Source organism: Salvia splendens, chromosome 12, assembly GCF_004379255.2.
Source record: "Salvia splendens isolate huo1 chromosome 12, SspV2, whole genome shotgun sequence".
NCBI classification, from domain to species: domain Eukaryota; kingdom Viridiplantae; phylum Streptophyta; class Magnoliopsida; order Lamiales; family Lamiaceae; genus Salvia; species Salvia splendens.
This window is the reverse complement of record NC_056043.1, coordinates 22,260,543-22,288,256: the sequence shown is the minus strand read 5'-3', so window position 1 is coordinate 22,288,256 and position 27,714 is coordinate 22,260,543. Positions and strand designations below refer to the sequence as shown.

At 39.2% G+C, this 27,714-nt stretch overlaps 2 protein-coding genes, 1 long non-coding RNA gene, 1 other non-coding gene and 1 pseudogene across 6 annotated transcripts; 1 reads left to right on the top strand and 4 right to left on the bottom strand.

Annotated features, from left to right (window-relative positions):
- Positions 1 to 7,263: 7,263 nt before the first annotated feature.
- LOC121759856 lies at positions 7,264 to 7,416 on the bottom strand. Its single transcript, XR_006041790.1, has one exon. It is a non-coding gene; the product is annotated as a U4 spliceosomal RNA (small nuclear RNA).
- Positions 7,417 to 7,959: 543 nt separating this feature from the next.
- Positions 7,960 to 12,015, bottom strand: LOC121759256. Of its 3 annotated transcripts, none has more exons than XR_006041623.1 (5): positions 11,781 to 12,015; positions 11,294 to 11,397; positions 8,844 to 10,609; positions 8,675 to 8,752; positions 7,960 to 8,344 (listed from the first exon to the last, which is right to left on the bottom strand). It is a non-coding gene; the product is annotated as an uncharacterized LOC121759256 (long non-coding RNA). The 3 variants fall into 3 exon arrangements; XR_006041624.1 differs by having other exon boundaries at positions 8,844 to 10,647; positions 11,785 to 12,015; XR_006041622.1 differs by having other exon boundaries at positions 11,785 to 12,015.
- Positions 12,016 to 13,648: 1,633 nt separating this feature from the next.
- On the bottom strand, positions 13,649 to 15,994 carry LOC121758530 (pentatricopeptide repeat-containing protein At3g21470-like). Its single transcript, XM_042153915.1, has one exon. It carries the CDS (start codon positions 15,918 to 15,920, stop codon positions 14,283 to 14,285), a length of 1,638 nt encoding a protein of 545 aa, XP_042009849.1. The 5' UTR covers positions 15,921 to 15,994; the 3' UTR covers positions 13,649 to 14,282.
- Positions 15,995 to 16,028: 34 nt separating this feature from the next.
- LOC121757715 (pentatricopeptide repeat-containing protein At4g02750-like) lies at positions 16,029 to 16,955 on the top strand. Its single transcript, XM_042153215.1, has one exon. It carries the CDS (start codon positions 16,029 to 16,031, stop codon positions 16,953 to 16,955), a length of 927 nt encoding a protein of 308 aa, XP_042009149.1.
- Positions 16,956 to 19,869: 2,914 nt separating this feature from the next.
- Positions 19,870 to 25,337, bottom strand: LOC121758648 (annotated as a pseudogene).
- Positions 25,338 to 27,714: the final 2,377 nt, after the last annotated feature.

Here is a 27,714-nt window from a genome sequence, read left to right as displayed (position 1 = left end):
ACCATTGTTAAGATGGTCCTTGCTCTTGCTGCTATACATGGATGGAAACTTGCTCATCTTGACATCAATAATGCCTTTCTATATGGTGAGCTCGATGAAGAAATATATATGACATTGCCACCAGGTTTAATTGTTCCAGAGGCTTCAGCAGTGTCAGGGCAGCTTGTTTGCAAGCTTAAAAAGTCTCTTTATGGACTTAACCAGGCTTCTAGGCAATGGTATTTGAAGTTTTCACAAGTCCTATCTGGTTTTGGCCTATCTCAATCTGCATCAGATCACTCATATTTTTACAGACATTCCACTGATGGATCTTACTTTGGAATTGTGATTTATGTGGATGATATTCTAGTTACCTCCAGTAATGATGCACAGATTGCTAGCTTCAAGGAATTTCTCACTAATCACTTCAAATACAAGGATCTAGGCACACCCAAATACTTCTTAGGGATTGAAATTGCAAGAAATAACAGTGGTATATTCATTTCACAGCACAAGTATGCGTTGGATCTTGTCACTGATGCAGGTCTCCTTGGCTGTAAACCCTCCAACATCCCTATGGATTCATCTAAAACTCTGCAACAAGATGAAGGGGCGCTTCTTTCTGATCCTACTGCCTATAGAAGACTCATTGGACGTCTGGTGTATCTCTGCATAACTAGACCCGATATCACTTTTGCAGTGAATAAACTCAGCCAATTCTTATCCAAGCCTTGTTCAGGACACATGCTAGCAGCTGAAATGGTTCTCAAATACTTAAAACGCACCCTAGGTCATGGCCTCTTCTACTCAACACAAGCGGATCCATCCCTAAGCATTTTTTCTGATGCTGACTGGGCTGCTTGTCCAGATACAAGAAGAAGTATATCAGGCTTCTGCTTATTTCTGGGTAGTTCTCTGATCTCTTGGCGTTCAAAGAAACAACACACCGTTTCTAGATCTTCAGCTGAAGCAGAATATAGAGCAATGGCTTTGGCATGTTGTGAAGTTGTTTGGATCTTGGCTTTACTAAAAGATTTTGGAGTCTCTGTGAAGCAGCCCATCCCTCTCTACTGTGATAATCAGGCCGCGGTTTACATTAGTTCCAATCCAGTATTCCATGAGCGCACTAAACACATAGAGATCGACTGCCACACCGTTCGAGAAAAGCTACTTGAAGGCATCATTAAGCCTGTGCATGTTCATAATAATCTTCAGCTTGCTGACATATTCACTAAGCCTTTGGCTTCTACACCCTTTCACACTCTCTTGTCCAAGATGGATTTCACAAGTGTGTATAGTCCATCTTGAGGGGGGCTCTTAGATATCAGGTATGAAGCATCATGCAACAACAGAGAAGCTGCAGACGTGAAGAAGCTGGAAGCTTCGAGAGATCAGCCAACGACTATCTTAGCTCAATGGTCAACGGCTATATTAGTTAGTTACAAGTTAGTTATAGTTGGTTATCCTAGCTGGCACTAGTTAGTTTGTTTGTAGATGGATAGATCACCAAGTATATAAGGTGAAATCTCTTATTGTATTTGTAACTTTTCATTCGATCAATAAAACAAGTAGAAGCTTTTCTCTCCAGCATGATTATGCTGAAATCATAATCTTCTCACACGACGTAGTGCACTAGTACGCCGTCGTCGTCGGAAGAGAGAAGTTGTTAAATATGATGAAGAATGAGATGGAAGTTGATACGAGACAATTTCCCCATATCTTATTGTTAAGTTAGTATTGATTTACCATATTTGTTGCGTATGATATTATTAGATTTGATACACTTTATTGTTGAGATATTATCGTATCCCACATATTATAAATATGTGTGGAACCTATCATATTATTCAATCAATGAAATAAGAGAATTCACGCTCTTTTCCTTTCTTCTACAATCCAAAACCCTAGTTCTTATCGTTGTTGATCGTCGGGCAAAGATTCCCATGACTTCACGGAAGAATTGATCCTAGTTCTTGTCGTGTGCGATCGACGGGCAAGCCTTCCCTCGACCTCACGGAGGAATTCGTGCGAGGTTAAGGAGTAAGTCCTTAACAACTGGTGCTTTCATTGTCGATCTCAATCATTCATGGCGAATTGTATGGTGAGTCTCACGGAGTCGATCGTTGTGACTTGCGGCAACGGCGCGAGCATGCTGGAGCCATTTCCATCATCGCCGAGTGCTCTGGATACGCCGGCGTTGGCTTTTGAACATATACTAGCTTCGTTGGCTCGCCTCAAGGCTCGGATGGACGCGTTGGAGCGACGTGCTGCAATTGCTCAGCCGCCGCCTTGGCCAGACCCTAACCCCCCCTACACCGACTGGAATTTGGGCAGAGGGAATTCCGTGCGAGAGAGACCCGTGATGACAGTGGCGACGGCGGTTACTCAGCAGCCGCTGCTAGGGTTTGGCGGCCCGTCAAGCCGGGGACAGCATTATGGGGCGTCGTTCGGGGAGCGTTACGACCCCAGCGGCGAGACCAGCCGCGACAGACAACCTACGTCATGATCACTACTTCGACTCAGTCACAGACGTGCTGAGCAAAGTTGCAAAAGATCCCGGCCTGATTGAGCTCGAAAGCGACGAAGCAAATGGCAACCAGGACATGAAGAATGATGAGCCAAAGCGTGTGATCTTAATTAACATGTCTACGGCGGCGGCGGGCGGCGGCGATGACAAGAAGAGGAAGCAAGATCATGTGATTGATCGTGACGATCCGAAGCCGAAAACAAAAAAAGCATATCTCCTAGAGATTGCGAAGAAGCACAGCAATGTCCAAAAAGCTCTAGAAGAAATAGCAGAAGCTGAAAGAGATGTAGCAACTGCAAGAGATAAATTAGTTGTTTTACTCCACAAATTTGATACGGAGGAATTTGATACGGATGAAGGGAGACGTTCAGCTATTCGTTGTGCGTTTGATCCAGGAGGAGACGTCTCTCAACAATTTTTGGCTTTCAACTCTCGTCGTTGTGTCGTGATTTCCACCTTGAGGACAAGGTGGATTTCAACCGTGGGGGAGTTGATACGAGACAATTTCCCCATATCTTATTGTTAAGTTAGTATTGATTTACCATATTTGTTGCGTATGATATTATTAGATTTGATACACTTTATTGTTGAGATATTATCGTATCTCACATATTATAAATATGTGTGGAACCTATCATATTATTCAATCAATGAAATAAGAGAATTCACGCTATTTTCCTTTCTTCTACAATCCAAAACCCTAATTCTTATCGTTGTTGATCGTCGGACAATGATTCCCGCGACTTCACGGAGGAATTGATCCTAGTTCTTGTTGTGTGCGATCGACGGGCAAACGTTCCTGCGACCTCACGGAGGAATTTGTGCGAGGTTAAAGGAGTAAGTCCTTAACACCATTAATTGAATAACAGAGCTTCTACTGGTATTTGTTGTCTTTCATAATCGGATGCATGTTTCTCTATATAGAACAATAATTCTATCTATATGGACCACATAGTACTCCTGTCTGGGTTATTGCATAGTAAGTTAAATAATCACTAAACATCTTGTATTAGAAAGTGGGACCTATATAAATAATTCTATCTCTATTCAAAGCATTGTATCACGTTAAAAATTAAAATATTTATCACATCCAAAGTGTCAAATGGGTTGTCTAAGCCTACTTTAGTTCATACAGCTTGGGCCTAGCCCAACCATCAAAGTGGGGTAGATTTCTTCAATAAATTCAAACTCAGCTTAGCCTAGGCCCACTTAGTAAGTGGGTTAGGCTGAGTTGAACAAAAAAATATAATATAAAATTGAAAATAAATTTACATTTTAAAGATTAGACTAAGTACATTAAATAATTATTATAATATTATAGTATATATTATTAATTTTTTTCGGGATTAGACTAAGTACATTAAATAATTTTCATCATCAAGCTGCCATGCCGGATGAGTTTTGCCGAGAGGTCGGTCACAAGTTTAAATGGAGGGAGCCTCGTTTCACTTGAGATTTTGAATATGGAGAGAGCCTGTAAGTATAACTATTTTCTTATACAATTATGATTCTGTTTTCTATCTTTCATGTTATACATATGTAAGCTTTCAAATATGTTGATCAACTGTGCATATTTATTCCTTTGAGTTAGACTATTTTTGTTTCTTTTGCAAGTAGTCATGTTTTAGATCATGCTTTTTATATGAGGTGGATACAAAACTATGATTATTAGAACAATCAACTGCAGCAGCAGCATCAGACACTATGATTATGGGTTCATCAATTTAATTCTTAGGCTACATACATAAGTAACATAAGTAGAGTAATAAACATGGAAAAATACAGCTAAATATAAATAGGCAAACTGTGATAACTCAATAAGTAAAGCACACAACACTATTTTCTGGTCTTGATTGTTGCAATGTTACTAAAGATGCACCATAGATGTGTTAGGAATTCTTGTATTTATCTAATGAGCGCGGCTGAAATTGCGTACAAGAATAACATATCTAGATTCATAATCATATTGCAAGTTGAGCACGTAATACACAACTAAACTAAATCTTAATTGTTGTGTTGTTTTCTTCTACGATTGTATCCTACAAGTTAAATCCACTACTATCGAGGTCCACGTGCAATCCAATCAGATGCAGGAACTATCCCAGTACAATTGCTTCGTAGAAGAATGCTAGGAATTCTCTGTACAAAGCTTTACGTATTTTCTCTCTAATGTTACGTTGTTTCTCATGCCCCACAATGGAGAATAAATAACCATTATATAGACAAAGAGTCACTAGGGTTTCATTATTGTTGGGCTTATGGACTATTATAATTTTAGCCCAACTATAATTATTTAATCCATATTAATCTAATACTAGGAAGATGCTCTCCATTCCTCTATATTAGCTGCTTTCTCATGATCCAAACTCGGAATTTCAATAATCTCTCAACTCTCACTCTCACCTAGAAGAAGAGCGGCTCGTCTCACGCTCTCTTACCTGTCTTTGATTGGATTGTTGTGGCACTTGATGATTATGACATTTGCCAAGTTTGTGAGACAGGCTGTCAGTTTGTCCGAGATCATCACACACAGCGTTTCAAAGATCCGTTCCGTTCGATGTATGCAGTCTTTGTTGGATGGTTTGAGTGATTATGTACATGGAGTTAGCAGCTATGACTTTGCTATGCCAATTCAGGCATCATAATATCCTTATTCTGCCATTTTCTGTAGAGTTCGACTTCTACTCATTCTTCACGCCTTCCATTTCCCCTGTTCTATGAAGAGTTCCATCGACAAGCTTGACAAGGGACAAGCCTTCACCAACACAACTCACTAGCTTATTAGCCTCACGAACCGTGATATTAGGAAGCGCAAGCGCAACTGCTTTGATGTACAGTTATTGGGTGATGGCGCGTTCTGCCATCTCTGCTGGTCACATTCAATTAATAAACCAGCAAATCCAGTTTTGATTTTTATGATTTTAAAAACTTCAATAACATTTTTTAACATATTAGAATCAAACTTAATATATAAATCGAAATGAACAACATTAAACATACGTCAAAAACAAACGACGTGCTCATATAAGGTGGGTAGCATATCATTCCTCAGTATAAAGGTACTTTCCATTTTGTCTCTCATAAAAATATACTTATTTTTATTTATAGATTTCCTTTCTTATATTATTTTATTTACAACATATACTATTAAAATACACCATTAAACACTATTTTAATTATCATTTTACTATTTTTTTTATAAGCACTGTTTTAAATATTTTACGTATAAATTAATTCTGTTGTCTAAAATATCTCTATTTACTTTGGGCTTGGATCCATGCACCAAACGGAGCAGTTCCACATCATTTCCAACCTTAACTCTATTGCCTTTTTATGTCCACTATTGTTACTATCCATACATGCAAGAGATAAAATATTTTCCAAGAATAAAAATAGATTAACAACTAAAATATTAGAATAAAAATTAGATAGTAAATAAGCTAAAAATAATGGTACAATGGACAATTTTTATATATACCGCAAATTATTAACTTTGCAAAGTGGGCTAACAATTCTCTATATCAAGAATCCCTCTTAACACAATTAGAAAAAATATATACAAATAAAAACAAGCATGCATAACATTATAAATAATTAAAAACATTAAAACAATATAAAAAAAAGATTATTTGTACATCTCTAAACACACTCAAATGGACCAATTTATATTCAGCAGACGATTTCATACAATTTTAATATCTGATAATATCTGATAAGGGTGTAGTAATATAACATAAAATATGGAGTATAAAAAGTAGAGGAGAAGGGTGGACCAAATATACCGATATACAATTAAAAGATGCAAAAAATTATGTAAACCGCTGTTGGCAATTTCATGACATCGGTAGCTTCCATGGAGAGCAAAGAGATTCTATTGAATCTAACCGCTTTAGGCATCCTAGTCATCACTATTGCAGTCAATGTATGCATCCATAATGTCCAGACGTTTGAGTTTCTTGATGGGAATATTGTGTTGGCTAAAGAAGTAGCAGCTATTGGTTTCATGAAGCAAAGAGATTTTTGTTGAGTATTTGCACTGGAGTTCTTGTTTCCTTTGTTCTAACTAGCAAAATGGTTATCTTCATTTCTGCTATATTTGGAAAAGCAATGTTACCATGCTTTCAGCGTGACGAATCAAGAGATGGAATAGAGCTCTATTTGAGGCCGTACGTTCTGCTACTTGAAGGAGAAACATTTGCAATGAGTTGGATAAGTTGATAGAGAGTGGTGAGATGAAGCAATGCAAGAATCTAATGTGGCTGCTTAGCAAATCTGTGAACTTCAATGGGGTGAAAGAATTTGACAGTAATGAAGTTCCAAGCCTGTATTCTCAAGAACCCGCGAACTGCTGGTCTCTGCCTCTTGTGACCTTGACAAGCATTGCAGTCGCGCTTCCTAACATCACGGCCTGTCCCTTGTCAAGCTTGTCGATGGAACTCTTGATAGAGCCGGGGAAATGGAACGCGTGAGGAATGCAGCAGACGTGGTATGGGTTGGAGTCGAACTCTACAGGAAATGGCAGGATAAGGATCTGCTGGGAGATGCAACGTACGAAGAAACGCTGCAGAAATCATCTGCCAAGCTTGGATCATCAAATCACAGCTAATATTGAGGATTGGAGGGAATATATGTTTGTAATAATGGAACAATTTTAACACCAGATGATAATGTTGTAAGCATTCACTTATTGGGTTATCATAGTTTATATATCATTCACCAAGTGTAAGAAATGAAAACATATAGACTTAGTTTTGTAGAGCTTTGCCCCAAAAGGGGAGCCCTTCCAGAAATTCTCGACAGCCTGATTCAAGCCCAGGCCGAAGAGGGGGTTTGGAAATAGTTTTCAACCAGCAATAGACGCGCCTCGGTTAGAACCTCACTAGCTGCGTCATTGCCCCAAGCGCAAAGATAAAAACAAAAGCTGTGACAAGCCTATGTTTTATACGTGAATTCTATGATATTTGGTCTTTTGGTTTATCCGATGTGGGATATTCTTTATTGCTTACCACACTTCTTTTGCCTTTAATGACTTTATAAAGTTTGGTAATCCATCTTTTTATTTCAAATTCCACATTTCAAGAGCAGGAAACTTATTCATGATTTCAAATTCTGCATTTTCTGTTCAGTATCTGAATTTTTCCTGCTAGTGAACTGGTCCTTTTTTTTCACTAGTCCAGCAATGCCGAGCATCAGCTATCCCGGAAGGTGGCCAGTGTTATGCATAAAGTTGGTCACGCCGACGAGCAAAGATTAGACGAAGTGAATGACAAGTGTTATGCATAAAGTCGGCTACATCGAGCAAAGATGAGACGGAGTGAACACGGGGCGTGCGTAAAGCTGAAGAAGTCATGAATAATATGGGCTTGGGATTTTGCATTCATTTATGAAATTTAGGATTTTGCATTCATTTATCAGAAAATTTGGCACCACACACACACTAATAGAGAGGGAGATTGTAGATATAATGAAAATTCATTCCATTTCAAACATGTGTACAGGTATACTGTTAACATCACGTCTAAAGCTAGGATGCGCCTCAAATACAATACACTACTACACTCTCTCTATTATTCACTCTTCTTCACCTGATTACCCGGAAAGGAGTGTTCGACAAAACGTCAAAATTAGCCACCTTGCTTCTAGGATAAAGAAAAACCATCCACGTGGGCACTCAAGAGCACCGCTGCTAACATCACGGCGTTGCAAGACAATCAGGCCCTCTTTTCCAAGTTACCTTCAAGCCTCTCAACGGCAGCAGCAATACCGCTTTCGCTTCCTCGTTCCTAGTAGTCAATTTACCTCCATTTGCTTTTGCCACAAGCTTCAAATGAAGCCAACCTGAAAAGAAGCACTTCCATCAGTCTGATTCTTGGTTTGCTTGTATTCAACGTTAGAGTATATCTACACGGTCGTTTGATCCCGTTAAAGTTTCCACTTTTATCTTCACAAGTTCCAGTTTTGGAAATCGAGTTCAATCTTCTTACCAAGTGGGAAGATTGAACTCAATTTCAGATGTAAAGGTTTATGGTTGCAGAGAAATTGAGTTCAATCTTCTTACCAAGTGGGACGATTGATCTCAATTTCAGATGTAAAGGTTTATGGTTGCAGAGAAGAGGTCAGTAGATAAAGGTTTGTTCATCAATAGTAGAAGATGGATGCATATTTTACCGAGTGGGAAGCAGATAGCTGCACCCAAAAGTGAGCCCACCATTGCATTCCTTAAGCGCCCACGGAAGGAACCAGGCACTATAACATGAAGGGAGAGAGATGGAAAAATTATTATTTTACGAAGAGGAAAAGAAAATTTCTGGATTCCTTAATAAGTTGTGATACTCACAGATTAAACCAAACGTAGAAGCAGTAGCAGAACCAGCTCCAACTACATTATAAACATCAATTACACCTCGTTTCTCAGCAAGAAGATTCTGCAAACCGTAAAAGGCAGCAGTGAACATCCCCAGTCAAATTCCACCGACTATGGAACCACGAGCAACTGTAATAAATCTCTTCTCCATTGCATCCCTCATGAGTCGATACTGTTCACGCTTATCCAGAGCAATGTTGTCAAAGCAGTATAGCGGTTCATGGCGGTTCGCCCGAAAAATGCCACAGGGATATAGCGTATCGGTATGGCGGGATATAGCGGTCATTAATTAAATATATAAAATAATATTTATATATTCATATATAATTCAAAAAATTAGAAAATAAAAAAAATATAACATTAAAAACTCTAAAAACATGTAATAAAGCATAAAATAGAAAACAATTATATAAAAGTCTAGCAATTAAAGTCTTTAGTTCAAGTGTTCAACAAAACATAAAATCATGATAAGCTCAATAGACATCAATCATCAAGCTCAACATAGTCTTCTAGCTCATCATCATCACTATCATCGGCATCCATTTCATCTTCATCCTCCATTGCTTCATCCTCTTGATCTCCACTTACACTATCCTCAAATTCTTCCTCTTCCGATTCTTCATCTACAAGCGCAAGCCTTTTCCTTTTCCCTTTCCCTTTTCTAGGTATGATAGATTCTTTTTTCTTAGAAACTCTAAGACAACTTGAACTAGATGTAGAAGATTCTTTCCTCTTCTTTGACCTAGTATATGTCCTAGGCTCTCCAACACCCGAAGCCTTATACACCATGTTCCAATCAAGTGTATCATCGTCATCATGAACCAAATGATTACCACCATCAATATCATCATCATCATCCAACTCCCCAACTAGCCACTCATTGCACTCATCAATATCATCGAGAATAATAGGATCAAATTCATCGGTTGCACTAAGCTTGTTCCTATCATGCAATTTTTGGTTATATTTCACATAAACCAAATCTTGCATCCTCTTATGCTCGAGCCTATTTCTCTTTTTTGTATGAATCTACAAAATAAATATAATTAATCACATAATTGTTATTTATAAATATTATTAGGAACTAAATCACTATAAGTACAGGGTGGCGGCGGCGGCGGCGCGAGGGTGGCGGCGTCAAGTGGCTGGGCGGTGGCTGAGTCACTGAGTGGGGATGATTGTGAATAGGAGGGGTTGTAAGGTGCAGATTGTGAATAGGAGGGGCTGTATGGCTGGGCGGTGGTTGAGTCACTGAGTGGGGCTGGAGGGTGCTGGCGGGTGCTGGCTAGGCTGCAACAGGCGGGGGCGGCGCGACAGTGGCGGCGGCGGCGCGACGGTGGGTGGCAGATTGTGGAAGGACTGAAGGAGTAGAGATGAAAAGCGGCAGATTGGGGTTGTGGAATTAGGGTTTAGAATTATTGGGGTTAGAATTATTGGGGTGGGCTGATTGGGCTTATGCAAAATTAAATTAAAAAATAAAAAACCCAATAAAAGTCAAAATTAGCACCAAAAAGTCAAAATTGGGCTAAAATACCGCTATTGCGGGATATGGTAGCGCTATGGCGCCACGACCGCCACGGGTATGGCGGCCGCCACAGAAAAATGCTACGTATCGGTGTGGCGATAGCGTTTTCATTAAAAACTGATATGCTATAGCGCAATATCCCCGCTATAGCCGCTATTTGACAACATTGATCCGGAGTGCTCCCAAGCTTCAACATTACTTCTGCATCCTTGCTCTGTATAAGAGATGCAAAGGTTTCTCCCTCAACAAAGTCTTCCACAAATATTTAAAATGATAAGAACATCAAGAAGTCATCAAGTAATGAGAACTACATCAAATTCAAAGCAAAAACTTTTTTAATATCAATCAGTTTGGCAATTTGGAGCTTGAATTCCAAATTAACCAAGATCAAGTGTTCCCCATGAATATGCCCTCTATACTCAGATATGAATAATCATTGTGATCATGTGCAATGTGATTGACTCAAATTATCATTAGAATCAAGTATCAATGCTTTCTATGGTGCTATACAAAACCAGAACGGCCGCACAAAGTAATGTCTGATTGACTCAACTCAATGCAGAAACCGAAGCCCCCAAAAGAATGAGTTCAAAACCACAGCACAATATTCAGGAATAGCCACCTTTACTTAATTTGGCTCAGATATTCTAAAACCAAATAAACACGACAAAACCACATATTTGCTTCCACCAACAGGATGTTGCTTGAATCAAATACTGACACTAAGAAGCAAATTTGCAATCACTCGCTTTCTTTCTATCACTCAGGCTGATTAGAGGCACTTGGCTAGTATGGACAAGTAATACCACACAACCAACTCGATATTCTTTTCCCGGGAAAAAAGTAAGAAACATGGAAAAGAGCATACGAGAATCTCTATTGCGGTTAGCATACTTACCACAGACTCGGAAGCCGCTTTGCTAGATCCATATAACATGGGGGCAATACTCCAACGACCGTGGCAGTACCCCAGTTGACAGTGCCAGCCAGTTTTCCAGTCATCTGCCATAAAAAATTGTTCTTAATCCATCAGCCACAACAACACATCTAAGATACATCAAGATTTTCCCCACCAGCAAGATATCAATGTCAGCTTACTAAAAATGCAAAAGGAGCTGAAATTGAGCTTTCAATAACATAACCATAGCATCAATATTGATCATATATAGTCCAATAGTAAAATAGGAAGTGATACTGACAGTTATCTACCTCATCATACTCAACAAAGTTTTAAAATTAACCGGAGTTTGCCCATGCTATGCACTAATTCACCGTGTTTCTAAAAAATTAAGAAATTTGTAATAACTATACTGCTCACTAAAACCAAAAATCTACAAAAAGTTGAATCTAGCAGCTGCAATGATGAATAGAATTAATACACATACTTACATCAGAGACGATCTCTTCTTGTTTCTCAGGAGCTTCCATTGTAGCTGAATGGATCTAAATCAGAAACGCTTAACCCTAATCAAACCCTTGATTGGAGAGTCTTCGATGGAATTGAGGAGAAGAGTTAGAAGAGGGAGAGACTTTCGCCGGAAATCGAAGAAGGAAGAGAGTGAAGGTCGGTCGATGAGAGAGAAGGAAGGGTTGGGCTTTGATTAATTTTCAAAGATGAACATTGAAAAATTATTGGGACTTTCATAAGGGCATCCGCAGTGGTGCGGATGTCCCGGCGGACATCCCAAAAACACCTCCTGTCACGTGATACGGACATTCCACTGCACAGTGGCGGACATCCCCAAGGACATCCCGACGGACTTCCCACATTTAAAAAAATTCACAAATTCACCAATTTAACAATTTACGAAATTAAGTAATTTACGGAAGTAAAAATTCGAAACGAATACGGAATAAAATTTTCATTAATTAAAAAAAGAAAAGTACATTTCACCAAAATAAAAAAAAAACTACATTTCAACAATTAAAAACTCCATCAACGACGACCCCTCCGCTGCCATACTTCTTCAATTATATTATTCTGGAGTCGAACATGAGCTTGTTTTGGTGCATGTCGGCGAATGCACGGACTCGATCGACATCATCATGGAGTATCCCCATGAGTACATTGCCAGTGGCCACGCCGTGGCTTGGACCCGCAGCTGTAGCATTATCGTTGGCCCAATCAGTCAACGTTGGGCCTTCATCTTCGACAATCATGTTGTGCATGATAATACATGCGTACATGATGTCGGCGATGCTGTCAACATACCACAGTCGTGATGGATCCTTCACTGCCGCCCATCGAGCCTGGAGCACACCAAATGTCCGCTCCACATCTTTGCGCGCTGCCTCCTGACGTTGCGTAAAGTATATCTTCTTTTCATCCGTTGGGCATCTGATCGTCTTCACAAAGACGGGCCACATCGGGTATATCCCATCCGCCAAAATTGACGGAGGGACCGACGCCCATGCACTGGTAGTTGAAAAGGGGCGACAACTGGAGGACGTTGATGTCGTTGTTAGACCCGGTTACTCCAAAATAGGCATGTCAAATCTACAGCCGGTAGTCAGCTACTGCTTCAAGGATTATCGTGGGATTCTTGGCCTTGAAACCAGTAGTGTACATCCCTTTCCAAGCAGAGGGGCAGTTCTTCCATTCCCAGTGCATACAATCTATGTTGCCTAACATCCCCAGAAACCCGTGTTGATTCCCGTGCATATCCAGCAGAGCCTGACAATCTTAGGGGGTAGGCTTCCGAAGATACCTATCCCTAAATATCTCCCTAACGCCCTGACAAAAATACTTCAGGCAGTCGCGGGCAGTCGACTCACTGATGTGGAGGTACTCGTCGAACATGTCGGCCGCACCTCCGTATGCCAACTGCCTGATTGCGGCAGTGCACTTCTAAATCAGCATGTGGCCGGGTTTACCAGCCGCATCCTCCCGCACCCTAAAATACTCGTATCGACGCTCCAAAGGGTCCACGATACGCAGAAAGAGCGGCCGATGCATCATAAACCGTCGCCGGAATAGGTTCTCCCCAAACCGTGGTTCCGGCGCAAAGTAATCCCCGTCGGTTTCAGCAAGCTGGTCCCGGGGTACTATAGTGCGACGATGGATGGGTCGAGGCACCGTCGGCGCCGAGCCGCTTGTTCCTCCCTCTCCGTGGCCTCCCGTACACGTGCATGAATCATCCGCATCATGTGTTCATAATGTCCACCACCACCACTACCACTACCACTACCAGACATTACGGATTTACAAAAGAAATTTAGAGAGAGAGACTTGTTAAAACAAGTGGTACGAATGAAATGAAGTGCAACGAGACGTATTTATAGAATTTTAAAAAAAAATTAATGCAAAAATCGGGAATTCCACGCCGACGTCCGTGGGAGTCAACGCAATGGCGGACATCCCGACGGACGTCGCTGGAAAGGCGCGGACATGCGGTGTCCGTATCGGACGTCCGTATCCGCTGAACAGTTGCCTAATGGCAGACGTCGCGCACGCCGGTCTGACATCCGCGCGGGAAGAACGTATTACCAGTTCGAGTTGGAGCCAACTCATGTTATAATCACAGCAACTGCAGCAGGAAACCGCCTCTACCTGTTCAACGTGACAGGAAATGGTAAATCATTCGTTGCCTCCACTTCAAACCTACAACTGCAAAATGTGGCTTCTCCAAGTAACTGATTTTTACATACATCTGGTTCTCACTTGTCAGGACTCCAATGGAAGAAACATTACAAGGACTTGAAGAGGATAGCCGACTCATTTAGGGTCGTCTAGTGCAGAAACTCATGTAATCGACACAAACCTCCAACATCTATTATACTACAAGAAAAGCTAATGAATACTTGAGAGTTGCTTTTGTGAGTATGTTTTCTAGCATTAGAATTCTTGATGTTGAATGATAAAACAGAGATTCTTGATGTCGAATGCCTTAAGCCGCGAGCACACTGTATCCGGTTATTTTCTCGCACTCTGTAGCTGAAAAGGCGACACGCATTCTCTCAGCCATCTCCCATCTTTCAGAAGCTGCATAGATATTCGACAGAAGCCTATAGTGATGAGAATGCTCATTTATGAACTCCAACACCTTTGCTGTCATATAGGTATCAGAGTGGGTTCTACATGCCCCCAGCAGCGACCCAAGGATCGTGTCACTTGGCTCCACGGGCATCCCCTTCACTAGATTTAACGCATCCTCAAGCCTCCCTGCTCGTCCCAGAAGATCAACGAGACACCCATAATGCTTCACACTACGCTTCACTCCGTATCTCTCCATCTTCGAGAATGACTCCAACCCCTCTTTGACTAAACCTCCATGCGAGCACCCAGAAAGAACAGAGAGGAATGTGATCTCATCGGGTCTCATGCTCGACTCCTCCATTCTGGTAAAGAGCTCGATGACCTCCCTGCATCGGCCATGAACGGCCAATCCAGTTATCAAACTATTCCAAGTTGTAGAGCTCTTTTCCAACGCCTCCTCAAAGATCAGCCTAGCGGTTCCTAGATCTCCACATTTTGCATACATGTCGACCAATGAGTTAACAACGAACTCGTTTAACACAATCCTGCTGTTAAGAAGCCTCTCATGAATCTCTCTGCCAACATCCAACATCCCTGCTTGAGCACAAGCTGAAAGAACACTTACAACCGTGACCTCGTTTGGTTCAAAACCATCTTCTTGCATCCTCATAAAAGCATCCATCACTTCACTAAACATCCCATTCTGTGCAAATCCAGAAATCAACGAATTCCAGATCACCAAATTCCTCAAACTCATCCCATCAAAAAGCTCTCTTGCCTTCACCGCATCACCTCTCTTGAAGTAACCTTTTATCATAACCGACCACACGTAGAAATTCCTCGCTCCCATCTTCTCGAACACCTCCCTCGCCGCCTCCATATTCCCATTGCTGGCGTACACGCTGACCATCGAAGTCCATGTCACCACAGTCTTCAAACCCTCGGGCACAGCATCAAAAACTAACCTAGCCGTAGCCATATCCCCATTTCTAGCGTACCCAGTGATCATGGTGTTCCAAGTGACCGACGTCCTCTCCGTCATCATCGCAAACAAGGCCGACGCAGCTCCCGTGTATCCATTCCACATGTACCCTCCAATCATCGTATTCCAGGAGATTAAATTTCTATCAGGCATTTCGTCGAACAGTTGGCGTGCACTTGCTATGTTGCGACATTTACCGTATACGTCGATCAACGATGTCCCCACCATCACATTGCTTTCGATTCCCGACTTGATGATTTCAGAATGCACAACTTTCCCGAAATTAAGCAGAGAAAGTGAAGCGCAGGCTTTGAGGACTAAAGGGGCGGCTGGGATCACAATGCCTCCGCAGCAGCGGCGCATTCGGATGTACGTCAAGATTGCGGCTTTAGGTTTTCTGTGGTTGATGCAGTTTTTGATGGACTCAAACCAACCGGCGTTTTGCCTCATCGAGAGCAGTGTTGGCTTTCGTCTTTGCGCAAAGTTGTTGAAAACTAAAATATAAAGTTGAAAGTTGAAATGTAAAGTAAATAATAGGCTAAAACTAATAATAAATAAAATCATCATCTCGGAATTATACTGCAGAAATGCAAAACAGTCAACCAATTGAAACAGACCCGTCTTCAAATTCTCATCAACGGCTTAAAAAACAGCAACTTTTTAGCGGTCAAGCTCATGCCACTTTCCGCGGACTTGATCTCGTTCGATCACGCTCTCAAACTGTTCAATGATTTGCCGAATCCAAATCTCATCTCTCACAATACATTGATCAAGTGCTCGATCGGAAAGTCCCACAAAATCGCAGCCGTCGCTTATAACAGAATGCGAGAGTCGGGCATTTTGGCAAACAGGTTCACTTTCACATTTCTGCTTAGTTGCTTCGCGTCGTTTCAGAAGCTACGATGCGGCGAGACGGTGCACGGTCATGTTTTGAAGATCGGATATTCGTGTAGCGTGTTTGTGATGAACAATCTCCTGGATTTCTACAGTAAGTGCGCGGCGGATTTGGGTGAAGTCGTGAAGGTGTTCGATGAAATGTCTGAGAGAGATGCTGTCTCGTGGAACACGATGATCAGGGCGTACATGAGCTGCGGGAAGGTAGCTTGCGCGATGAGGCTGTTCGAGGCGATGCCGGGGAAGAACTTGGTGTCGTGGAACATTGTTGTTTCGGGGCTCGTGAAGGGAGGCAGGATGGAGCTGGCTGATGAGGTTTTCCAGCGAATGCCCGAGAGGAATAGCGTGTCTTGGAACACGATGATCTCGGCTTGTAAACTCCATGGGAATAAGGATTTGTTGGAGTTTTTGAACAGAGAGATTTTGGAACAAGAACCTAATAATGCCAATTATTTGAAGCTGATCACAGACTTGAGCTCTTCTGCTGGGCAGTGGCAGGAGGCCTCGATTTTTCGAGTGGCTGCTCGAGAACAGGGGCGGATGGTTACCGGTTGCAGCTCGATTCATGTGGGAGAAAGTGTTCATGAATTTGTTGCTAAAGATACCAGCCATCCACAGAGAAAGGAGGTTTATAAAGCTTTGAGGAGTTTAAATAGACAAATGAAGCCTCTATTTGGTGTCAATGTAGATTCAACTGTGTCAGGTTAATTGCATGTAACCGAAACTTAAATCGACAGTTATGTTCGAACACGTTTCATTATTAACCACAACCCTCTAAATTTAGCGGGTAATTCAGGTCAGTCCACGGGTTTCATGGTGCACTGACATCCCTAGTTGCAACAATTAACCCTCTACATACATAGAATAAATGAAGCAGAAAATTTTATTACAAACAACAGTCATTATTATTTCACCATACATGAATAAGCAGAAAATCAGTTAGAAGTAGAAGAAGCTCCTTTCTCAGTATCAGCATAATGCATATGTTTGCCTTTCAATTCCTTCTCCTTCTTGATGAAATCTTCCTCAAAATTATCGTCTTTTTCAATGGATAGAGCTATGGTCTCTGCTCCCATAGGCCCCTTCATAATATCTTCCTTCACCCTCACATGCTCGTCGCAGCGTATGACTTCAGCCTCCTGCATCTTCTTCTCCGTCCTCCGAGTCAACAAGTACCACATTGCTAGTAGGCAGAAGGCCAGGAAGAAGAACCACCCGAATGAGACAACGAACACGATGTAGACGGTATGAACAGCCATTTTCAAATGATGATGATTTGAGTTTGTTTGGGAATGTTGATGAAGGGAGATATGGCTGAGCCTCTCTTTATATTGTGATGAATGCATATCATGTTTTGTAGTACTTGTTTTCAAGGGTTGAGAGACTTGGCTCCTATCTTAAGATGTGGTGTTGATTGCAGTGGAAAACACTCCTTCATTCACAAGTTTACATTAATTATGGGATTTCTTTCAGCAAACAATATATGTAAATCTTGTCGGAAAATAAGGAACTACTATTATATAAGTATTATACGTAACATTTTTGAGGAGTTACTTACCACCCGAATTTGCTGTCATTGTATAACTTTGGGGACATGCTACCACATTTTTCTTTTTTTTTATATTTATTTTTTGGTTTCGATATATTACCATAATTTTAATAGGGAGAATTATATTATTGGTTCATAGAGATTGCACTAATATTATCTGTGGTCTCTATTTTTAAAAATATGGTCACACATCTATGCATATTGATATAGTAACGCTGGAAGGACTTTTGCACTTTTTAAGATATTTTTTTACGAAATACCCTCAAGCTATAAGAGCTATTTATTTATTATTTATTTAGTATGTTTCATGAAAAAGAGAACCGTCATTTCGACTATATATACTTAGTTCATTCATTTATGTTGTATTCTTCAAGAGAAGTCGTCAAAGTATGTGACAAATAATGTTTGACACGATACATACTTGAAGAAAAATGAATAGACATCGCGGATAAAATTAGTGCAATGTCCAAAGACTAAAAATGTAATTCTCTCGTATTAATGTAAGTAAATTTTCTTTAAGCTTAGGATGACAGAGAAGAGATCAAGTAATCTCAAAAAAGAATGTATGAATTCAAAAGTGTATAAAATGAATAAATTCTAAAAACTACTACTCCCTTCGTCCCACAAAAGATGTTATACTTGTCGAATGACACGGGATTTTAAGAGGTTTTGTTTTGTGTGATAAGTGGAGAGAGAAAATATAATTTTTATATTAATATGAGAGGAAACTTTTTCCAAAAATGGAAATGTGACATTTTTTGTGGGACAAACTAAAAATAAAAGTTTAACATATATTATGGGACGGAGGGAGTATAATATTGCGTGTATATAATGGTTTACAAAAAATGATCGGTAAAATATATATTGATGCTGCGGTATTACATCCAATGATGATTGGTAAGATCATTATAATCTCTTTTACTTTATTCTTTTCTCATTTAAATTATTTATTACTCTCTCCGTCTCAACTAAGTTAAGTCGTATTCCTTTTTGGAATGTCTCAACTAAGTTGAGTCATTTTCTTTTTTGACAAAAAACAAAACATCCAATCACTCATACTTTTCATCACAATTTTTTAAATCTATGTGCTTAAAAGTTTTGACTCAACTTAATTGAGACGGATTGAGTATTATTTTTTCAAAACGAGTTATCAAAATGAAACGCCTCTACTACAGTGGAACAAATGTAGTAATACTCTTGGTCCTTGGACACACTCAGAATCACGTCTAGCTCCAATAAGACGTTTCTAAGCCATACAAATTCCTTAGCGGCTTCAAATGCAACTACATATTCAGATTCCATGGTGGAATCCGTGATGTATTTCGGTTTCACACTCTTCCATGTAACGATTCCACCTCATATGATGAAGGAAATATAGCCAGATGTAGATTTCCTTAAATCCCGATCAGTTTGAAAATTATAATCGATATATCAAGCACAACTCGTGTCAAACACAATTCCTCTAGCTAATATACCAACATATACCCTTAGTCCTTTTTAGGTATTTGAGAATGTTCTTCACAACAGTCTAACGTACTTGACTAGGATTTGTTTATATCTTGTTACCATGTCTACGACAAAGCAAATATCGGATCCAGAGACTTCAAACTGCTAAAGCATATGGTATTCGTATCATTTCTTCTTTATCTAGATATGACTTGGGACACATCTATAAATAATTCCATGATGAAGGGGTAATAACCTTTCTTGTATTTTTCCATACTAAAACGTTTCAGCACTATGTCGATGTAGAATTCCCGAGATAAACACAACATCATTTTCCACGATCTCGAATGACCTTGATCCCAAGGATGTGCCTAGCTTCTCCGAAATCCTTCATCTCGAACTCAATAATGAATCTTCTTGTTGTTGCTAATCAATATGATGTAATCTTAATCTATGTAAAGTAACAAGAATACTAATCTATGTAGAGTAACAAGAATAAAACATTTCCATTTACTTTCTTATACTCACGACTTTTGATAGGGCAGTATTCAAATCCAATGATTGACAAAGGTCCAATCATCTTGAAGCTTGCATAAGTCCATAAATATACCTTTTCAAGCAGCCAAAGGAGCAAAAAAAGTGTTATATTATGCTTAAACAACACAAAGTGATCAGAGTTCCAAAAATGTTTCTCAGAAATGGCTGTGCAGTTCCAATACACATCCAAAAAAGTTCTAAGAAAATAATAACAATCCTAACAAACTACGCTACAAGCAACATAAATGAAATGCACAACTGCATAATGGAACACTTAGTCATAGTGCCAATCTAAGGTCTAAAGAAGGACAGGGAAAAAAAGTGATTCAAGAATCTGTCTTTAGACAACAGTCCACGTAAGCCTGTAGAGAGAACACAAGTTTGTGTTAGCGTTAGGAATCAAAACTACTACTCGATCACATACAAAAATATATTGATGACAAATGAGCAACAGAATACAAGAGATCTCAAGGTCAGTATGATGGAAAAGAATAAAATGTTGCATAAACTCAACTCAAGTTTAATAATTCAGCTGGAGGAAGTAATAAGACTGGGATTTGGAGGCCGAGATTACGAACTGATTGTGCCAATATTTAGTCAGAGGAAAAGAAGATTAGGTACAACCACTGCGCAAAATATCAAGGAAATCTTTTGACAAACTAGTGGGCTTGAATAGAACTGATTGGATAACACAGTTTACCTGTACAAGTTTGGTGATTTTGGGTTCAGAAAATGAGAGATACTGCTCAATTTTCTCTTGCGTCTTTGGAACGTGATCGGTTTGAATAGAGCTTGTAATTTTGTCCACCACTTTTTTTACAATAGTTTTGTGAACGTCTCTGCTCATTCGGCCTTCCTTCCATTTAGGCTTCAGTTTGTCCTTTACAAACTCTATCAGAGAATTTTTAAACAGGCGTGTCCCTTTATCATCCTTGTTACCAATACTCTCGTCAGCTTTCCCATGGTCTTCCAAAGTTTCAGAATGCTTACTGACTTGAACTCCCTTACTTTGCTCGCCCATGCCTCCTTTGACTTCATCACATTCTGCATTTTTATGTGCCATCACTTGCTGTTCTTGTGACCTTTCAGAATTATCTATTTCTGTATTATCTGTCGGTGGCATTTTAGTGCCTTCTTCATGCTCATTACTATTTCTTCCATTCTCCGCGGAACTGATTGGATCATGAGAAACTGTAACTCGATTGAGTTGCATATATGCGCAGTCAAGTGGAACGTGGCCAGAGGCATTAGCCGTAGAAGGCACCATCTCTATAGAATTGGAGACTTCTTCAATTGGAATTTTTGTAGAATGTTGATTCTCAAATCTTTGATTTGGGACAGGAGGAACCTGCTGTAGAGTAGTAGAAGGAAGAGTGTTTGTATATTGAGCAGACTGCTCACTGATTACAGATTTTGGAAAAGACAACATGGTGTTTGTCTCCGAAATTCCAGCCATTTGGATAGCATTTTGAAGTTTCTGAATCTGAGACAAATTCAAATTAGCAACATGGTGAATCTCAGCCCCATTCAAGGCTGGCATATCTTTGCTACCAGCTTCCGTGGTAATAGATGAACTCCCAAGAAGTACGCTTTTGCCATTCTGATGCAAGTTTTCTGCAGAAATAAAAGGCAACAGTGGCATTTCTGGAGTCTTTCACCTCATTAATAACGTCAGAACGGAATGAACTTACCACATTGTTTTCTACTACTCCATGGTTCTGATGCTGAATATGGGAAACTAGAGAAACATTCTGCTGCCAGGCATTCAAGGGAAATCGTTGGTCTACCTGCAATTTGTTCGTATTTCCATCTGGATTTTGCAACAGTGAACCATGAAACACAAGAACGTCCTGTTCGGCCATCATATTTTCCTCAATAGCAGATTCAGTAGTACCTGCATCTCCACCATAACTGCCATTTCCTGCATGATGTACAGGCACTAAATTAGTTGTGAGTTGTGGCAGCCCCCAATTTACTTTCTCGTTTCCCAAACTGTGGCTCATTGTATTGTTTTGTCCTGCATTACTGTTGTCAACAGTGCTTTCTGTAACAATAACAGTAGAACTATCCCCCCCAGAAGGATTCATATCATTTGAGATTCCAGCTGCCTCATTACAAGATTCCCATCTCAGGCCATCCCTCTTGTTCACCTTGTCACGTGAGCTAAGGTCATTGTCGCGTGAGATACTATCATTGTCGCGTGAGCTACCGTCACGTGAGTTATGGTCATTGTTGACTTTGCCCAGTCTACCCTCTAAACGGTTAAAATTGGGATCCTCATGAAAGAATTTGCAATTATCCCGATCACACTTGCCTGCTGCAAAATACTTACAAAGTGGGTTCCTGTTTCTGTAAGGTTTGTGCTCAGGGTCCTTATCTGAGGAGGAGCGTTTAGTACCTTCAACACAGGTTTCATCAGAAGCAATATGGTGAGAAAATCTGCAATTGTCTCCCCACCTACAACTACCCTTAACAAAGTTTCTGCACGGTACATTTCGACTGTTGTTTAGGAATTGCTCATTCTCTCCATGATAAGGATCAGAAGCATCACTCCTTGATTCAATCCGAGCACCTCTGCTGTAAGACAGTTTAGAATCATTTCCATGATCTGCCCTACTTCTCCGACTCTCTGATGTGTCCCTTCCCCCAAGGGCACCATCCCTGTGATTAGTGTTTTTTGGTAAGAAATATTTGCTAAAATCGTCTCTCCTGCCCCTTCCTGGAGCAAAATCAGCTTCATTTGACATCTCAGGTAAACTTCTACCGTCACTCCATCCAGAAGCTTGATGTTTGTAATCTCCTAAAGGGCTACGGCTTCTTGTCCAACCCCGTGCATCGCTGTCACTTCTGCTCTCTCCCCTTGTTCTTTCCCTTTCCATGCCCCTACTCAAGCTCCTACTGCGACACCTGCCTTTACTCCTGCTCCTGCTCCTGCTTCTACTCCTACCTCTTCCTTGGTACCTACAATAATAAGAAAACAATCAAACATGCACATTCTGTGTGATCAACGAAAGGAATGCACCACATTCCCTACATTTCCTATTTCCTTTCAAGAAATTTTAAAATAAGACTCCACTCCACATATGCCAACTTATGACTATAGGTAGAAGTTATTTTGTTATATACCCCAAAAAGATCACTGTCTAAGAACTTAATAACATTTCATCATAACTTATGTTGAGGCATAGAAAGATTATTTAGAGTTACTTATAAACTAAGAGAAACTAGAAGTGAGGTCAGAAAACAACAACTGACATGTCGTAATCTTATTATGTATAGCTAAAAACAAGGCAAGGTTCATCATAAGTCTGCAAAATTTATAGCATTGCAATTAAAAAGTATTCCAGCAAAAAAATGATAAATAAGTTGTCAGAAGAGTGAGGTCAGCCCAATAGGATTGGCAGATACCTCTTAACCAAAAAAAGTGATATGGAAAACACAGTAAAGATTTAAGCTTCCCTTAACACAGCTTAGAATTACAGATACCGATGTACCTGCGAGAATGGCTTTGGTCATCTTCTAGTAAGTGGTTATATTTGAACTTGGGAGACATGTCCTGATAATAACTATTTTCACCACCTATTTCCTTTTCTTGATATGCATTCTCTCTTACCCTGGGATAGCTGCCATTTATCCAATCAACTGGGTCCTCATGAATTGATTCCATAGATGGGTGACCAGAATGATACCTGAACTTCGGCAATCCGTGAGATCCAGATGCAGGAAATTCATGATTTTGTTCACCACTATGACTGGGATGTTTGTCTTTACCTATCCCACTATGATTTCCAGTAAAAGGTTTTGTCTCTGCTTCCTCACTCCACAATGATTTGCGTTTTCTACGTTCACCCATAGAGAACCTGTGCTAACAAAAGCTTGCAGTATATTTGCCTTAGTTCATGCAGCTGAATCTGTGCAAAGAAAGCAATATAGAAAACTCAGCATTCTTGCTCCATTTCAGGTTTAACAAATGTTATCTTCTTGGAATATACTACTCAACCATATCCTCAATGATTAATGAAGAAGTCCAATTAAATGAAACTTCCCGTAAAAACACAAGAGTTTGGCATAAAAAATGAAATGGGCTGGTCTCTGAGCGTGATAGATACTTCACCAATGAAATATTATTACACATTAGCAGACTTCATTAAGCTCCTCTTAGAATAATGCAAGCCAATTCTAATCACGCATGCCATTTCTTTTTCGCTCTTTTCTTCGGGAGCACAGATGCGCACGCAGGGGGAGGGGGGACAAATACACTTCACACAATAATCTAAGAGATAAACTAACAATCCACAAAAAGAACACCATTGAAATCATAAAAACGCTGAGCTCCTTCCATTCATGTTATCTACATATATCCTAGAGTGAATCATTTCCAGCACAAGTCAAGGCTTCATTCCAGTTGATTTTAATATGGCAAGACTATCCACACTTTGTTGGTGGTGCAGACAGTGCCTACTACCTAGAACTGACTCAGACGCTCGGATGAAAAAATGCTAACTTTTCACTTACGGTCAAGTGGAATGTCCGAGAGACTGGAGAGCATTCCCATTATATGATGTCAATCTCAAAAAAGCTCATCTGAAACATGGCCATAATATTTAGTTAAACAAACACACAAAAGCTATATCCTCAGATATTTCCTTTTATCATGTATATGCAGGCAGTAAAATTATTGAACCATAATACCGATCCAGGTAAATAGTACTAGAGAAATACTACTCCTTCTGCCCCAACTAAGATGCCACACTTTCATTTTTGTTTGTCCCAACCAAGATGACACATTCTTATTTTTGATAACTTTCTCGCTCCAAAATACACACAACCACTTTTTTTTCTCTCCCCAATTAAATATTCTAACTCTCTTTCTCTTTCTCTTTCCATTTAACACTTACCTCCACTCATTCTATCTCCAATTATCCACGTTAACCAACAACTTCTAAAATCATGTGTAGAACTGTGTCATCTTAGCTAGGACGGAGGAGTATCATGTAAGCGGCAAGAAAAGCCACTCTGACTTTTACTATTAGGTGAAATTCACTATCTTTCCAGATATGCTATGCTCCAATTAATGCCAAGTAACATGCCAAAATTAGTCCTAATCTTTAGCTCCAATTAACATCAAGTGCCTCAGGAACCCGAATCAGAAAAGTTTGCCAAATTATGCAATATATGCGGAAAATGGATGAAATTGAAGGCAAACAGATAAATCTCCAACCAAAATACTCTTTTACTTCCAAGTCTGGCTCAAAGTTCACAACTTTTCAGCTACACCTTCACAAACACCTAACACTTGTTAGCTCAATTTGGAGGGAAGTGGTTCACGGTCAACACAGAAATCAAATAAGCAAAAACTAATTAAGAAAAAGCACAAAAAAGAAAAAGAAAATAAAAGGAAAGATATTTAAACCTTTTGAATCGAATAATCAAACCCTGGCGAGCGAGCTATAGAGAGAATGGGTGCGAGAAGGGTCTCGTATTTACAGAGACAATATGCAAACGTTGAAAAAAATCTAATCTTGAAATTGAACCCAACAACGAAAGGCAAAATCAGGTGTGCGTGCATATGTACAGTAAAATCTAATTTTCTAAATTTATTAAAAGAAATTTATTTCTATATGGTTTGTTAATAATTGATTAAATTCGTACAAAATCAACCGGAATATAAAATTTCCTTTTCTAAATTGATTGATAGATTTATGGTTATTAAAGATTTTTCAGTCGATATTTTGTACAATACAAAAATAATTGATAGTATTTTTTAGTCTAGATAGGTGTGGATCTGAAGTTGGACCTTGTTAGGGTTTATATTACTGTAAAAACATGTTTTGAGCTCCTTGTTTATATAAAACTCAACATTCATTTTTATCCATTTATTGAGAGAAATATTTTTGTCATATTGTGCTTTTACTTAAATGATTTATGTTGAGTTTTACTCTAGTCTTCTATATTGTACACTATGTAGTGGAACAGGTAATCATTGTAGCTGACTTAGATGGTTCCTTGTAGAAGTCAAACGGTATTTAATAACCTAAATAGACTTTAATTACCTATCGTAAAGGATTGCAGTGTCAGTCCAAAAATTTCCTTGCGTTGTGAGACAAACGAACTGGAGTGAACGTACTTACAGTGTGACAAGTCTATGTTGTTATTTACGAAAAGATGAGGTCGAAGAGATTGTTATTTCATAATCTTTAACTTATCAATATTTGTGGATATTTTGCAACACAATAAACTTGATATGACCAATGGTGATTGATCTCTAGCAGTGCTAGGATTGTTATATTAATTAGGAAATATAGAAAATTCTAATTCATTTGGGTATATTATATGAATATGATTAAAAATGACTTAATTGTGTTTGACCAATAGTTTTGTGACGGCAGCGTTAAAAAGTGACCATTTTCGGACTGTTTTCATTTGTTCGGGATGTAATAATTCAAAAGATAATGTTTTAGACCAGAATCGTAAAATCGTTATATGTTTAGAACCAAAAATGACCTTTAATCTAGTATATACATTGGATTGACGTAAAAATTTAAATTTATTATTAAATATAGTAGTAATACATAACATTTAAATGGCGAAAATGTTTTTGTTGTGGTTGATCATAGTTGCTAAACCAAGAAGAATTATTTATCTTTGGCATAATGCCATTTGTTTTATTTACTTATCGAATTAATTTAGTTTATCTTGTTAAATTTTAAAATTATCTTGATCAGTCGTTTTAGAATTGTTTTATTTTATATTTGTGACATAATTAATTATTTAATCATGTCAAGACATTATTAGACACTTTGAGATAATACAATTTAAGTCAATTTAATATACTACATACATTAATTTTATATTGTCATGTCAGGAAATACAACAAGCATCCTGATCATCACGGGTATCTTAATTAGACTTTGTATTATTATAAGTAAAAAAAATTAGGTATACTTTTATCGAATCAGTCATGTCGGGATGCACCATCCCGAAGATCACTGCCCATCTGCATACTCTTAATCAAAACAATATCTTTACCATCCCAAATATCGCGGTGTTGGAATAATTGAGTGAACAATTACACAAAGCTCTCTATGATGATTAATCAAGAACAATGGAGAATGAGCATAAAATGTAGAGCGGAAGCGTACCTTGATCCATCTAGAGTTGAACGGTGGAATTGCTTTGCAGCGGCTATGGATCTTCCAAACGACCAGAGACATTCTTCGCAATAGTCTGCCGAGAGAATACAGAGATATCGAATGTTCTTCTGACTTCTGAGGACCATAACCCTAACTTATATTTATACATTATATAAGTCCCTTTATTTTGTATTCGGTCCCTCATCAAATAGAAATCCCATATGGTATTACACTTATTTCCATAACAAATAAATACACTTTTAACCCAAAATTAATCTTTATTGGATCACTTTAATTGGACAACTGAAAGATAGTCATACACATTAAATTAGTCATGTGGAAGCTCAAATTTCTAACAATCTCCCTCTTGGGCAACACATGACACCGGATAAATGTGTACAAACAGAATGAGCTCTCAAATATGCTATCACATAGTGTATTTCCGAACAATCTTATTGTCAACCATATCAGCATAGCACTAAAGAGGCAGTCGCCATATTTTTTCACGATTAAACCCATTAGTAATCACATATGCAAACATAATCAACAACAGATCAATTATGGAGTGTAGCATGGAAATTTCATGTAAGGTGATCGTACATGCCTATTTCCAACTGGTCCTCCCAAATCCTTAGTCAGATCAAACCAAAACCAAATTACAAAAGTAATGGACAAAACACAATACTTTATTTCTGCAGAGAATAATATGAGTTTATAACTTCATGTTCAAAACACAATATAGAGCAATAACCAAAACTACTTCCACTGAACGAAAGTACCCTTAAACAACATAACACTCATT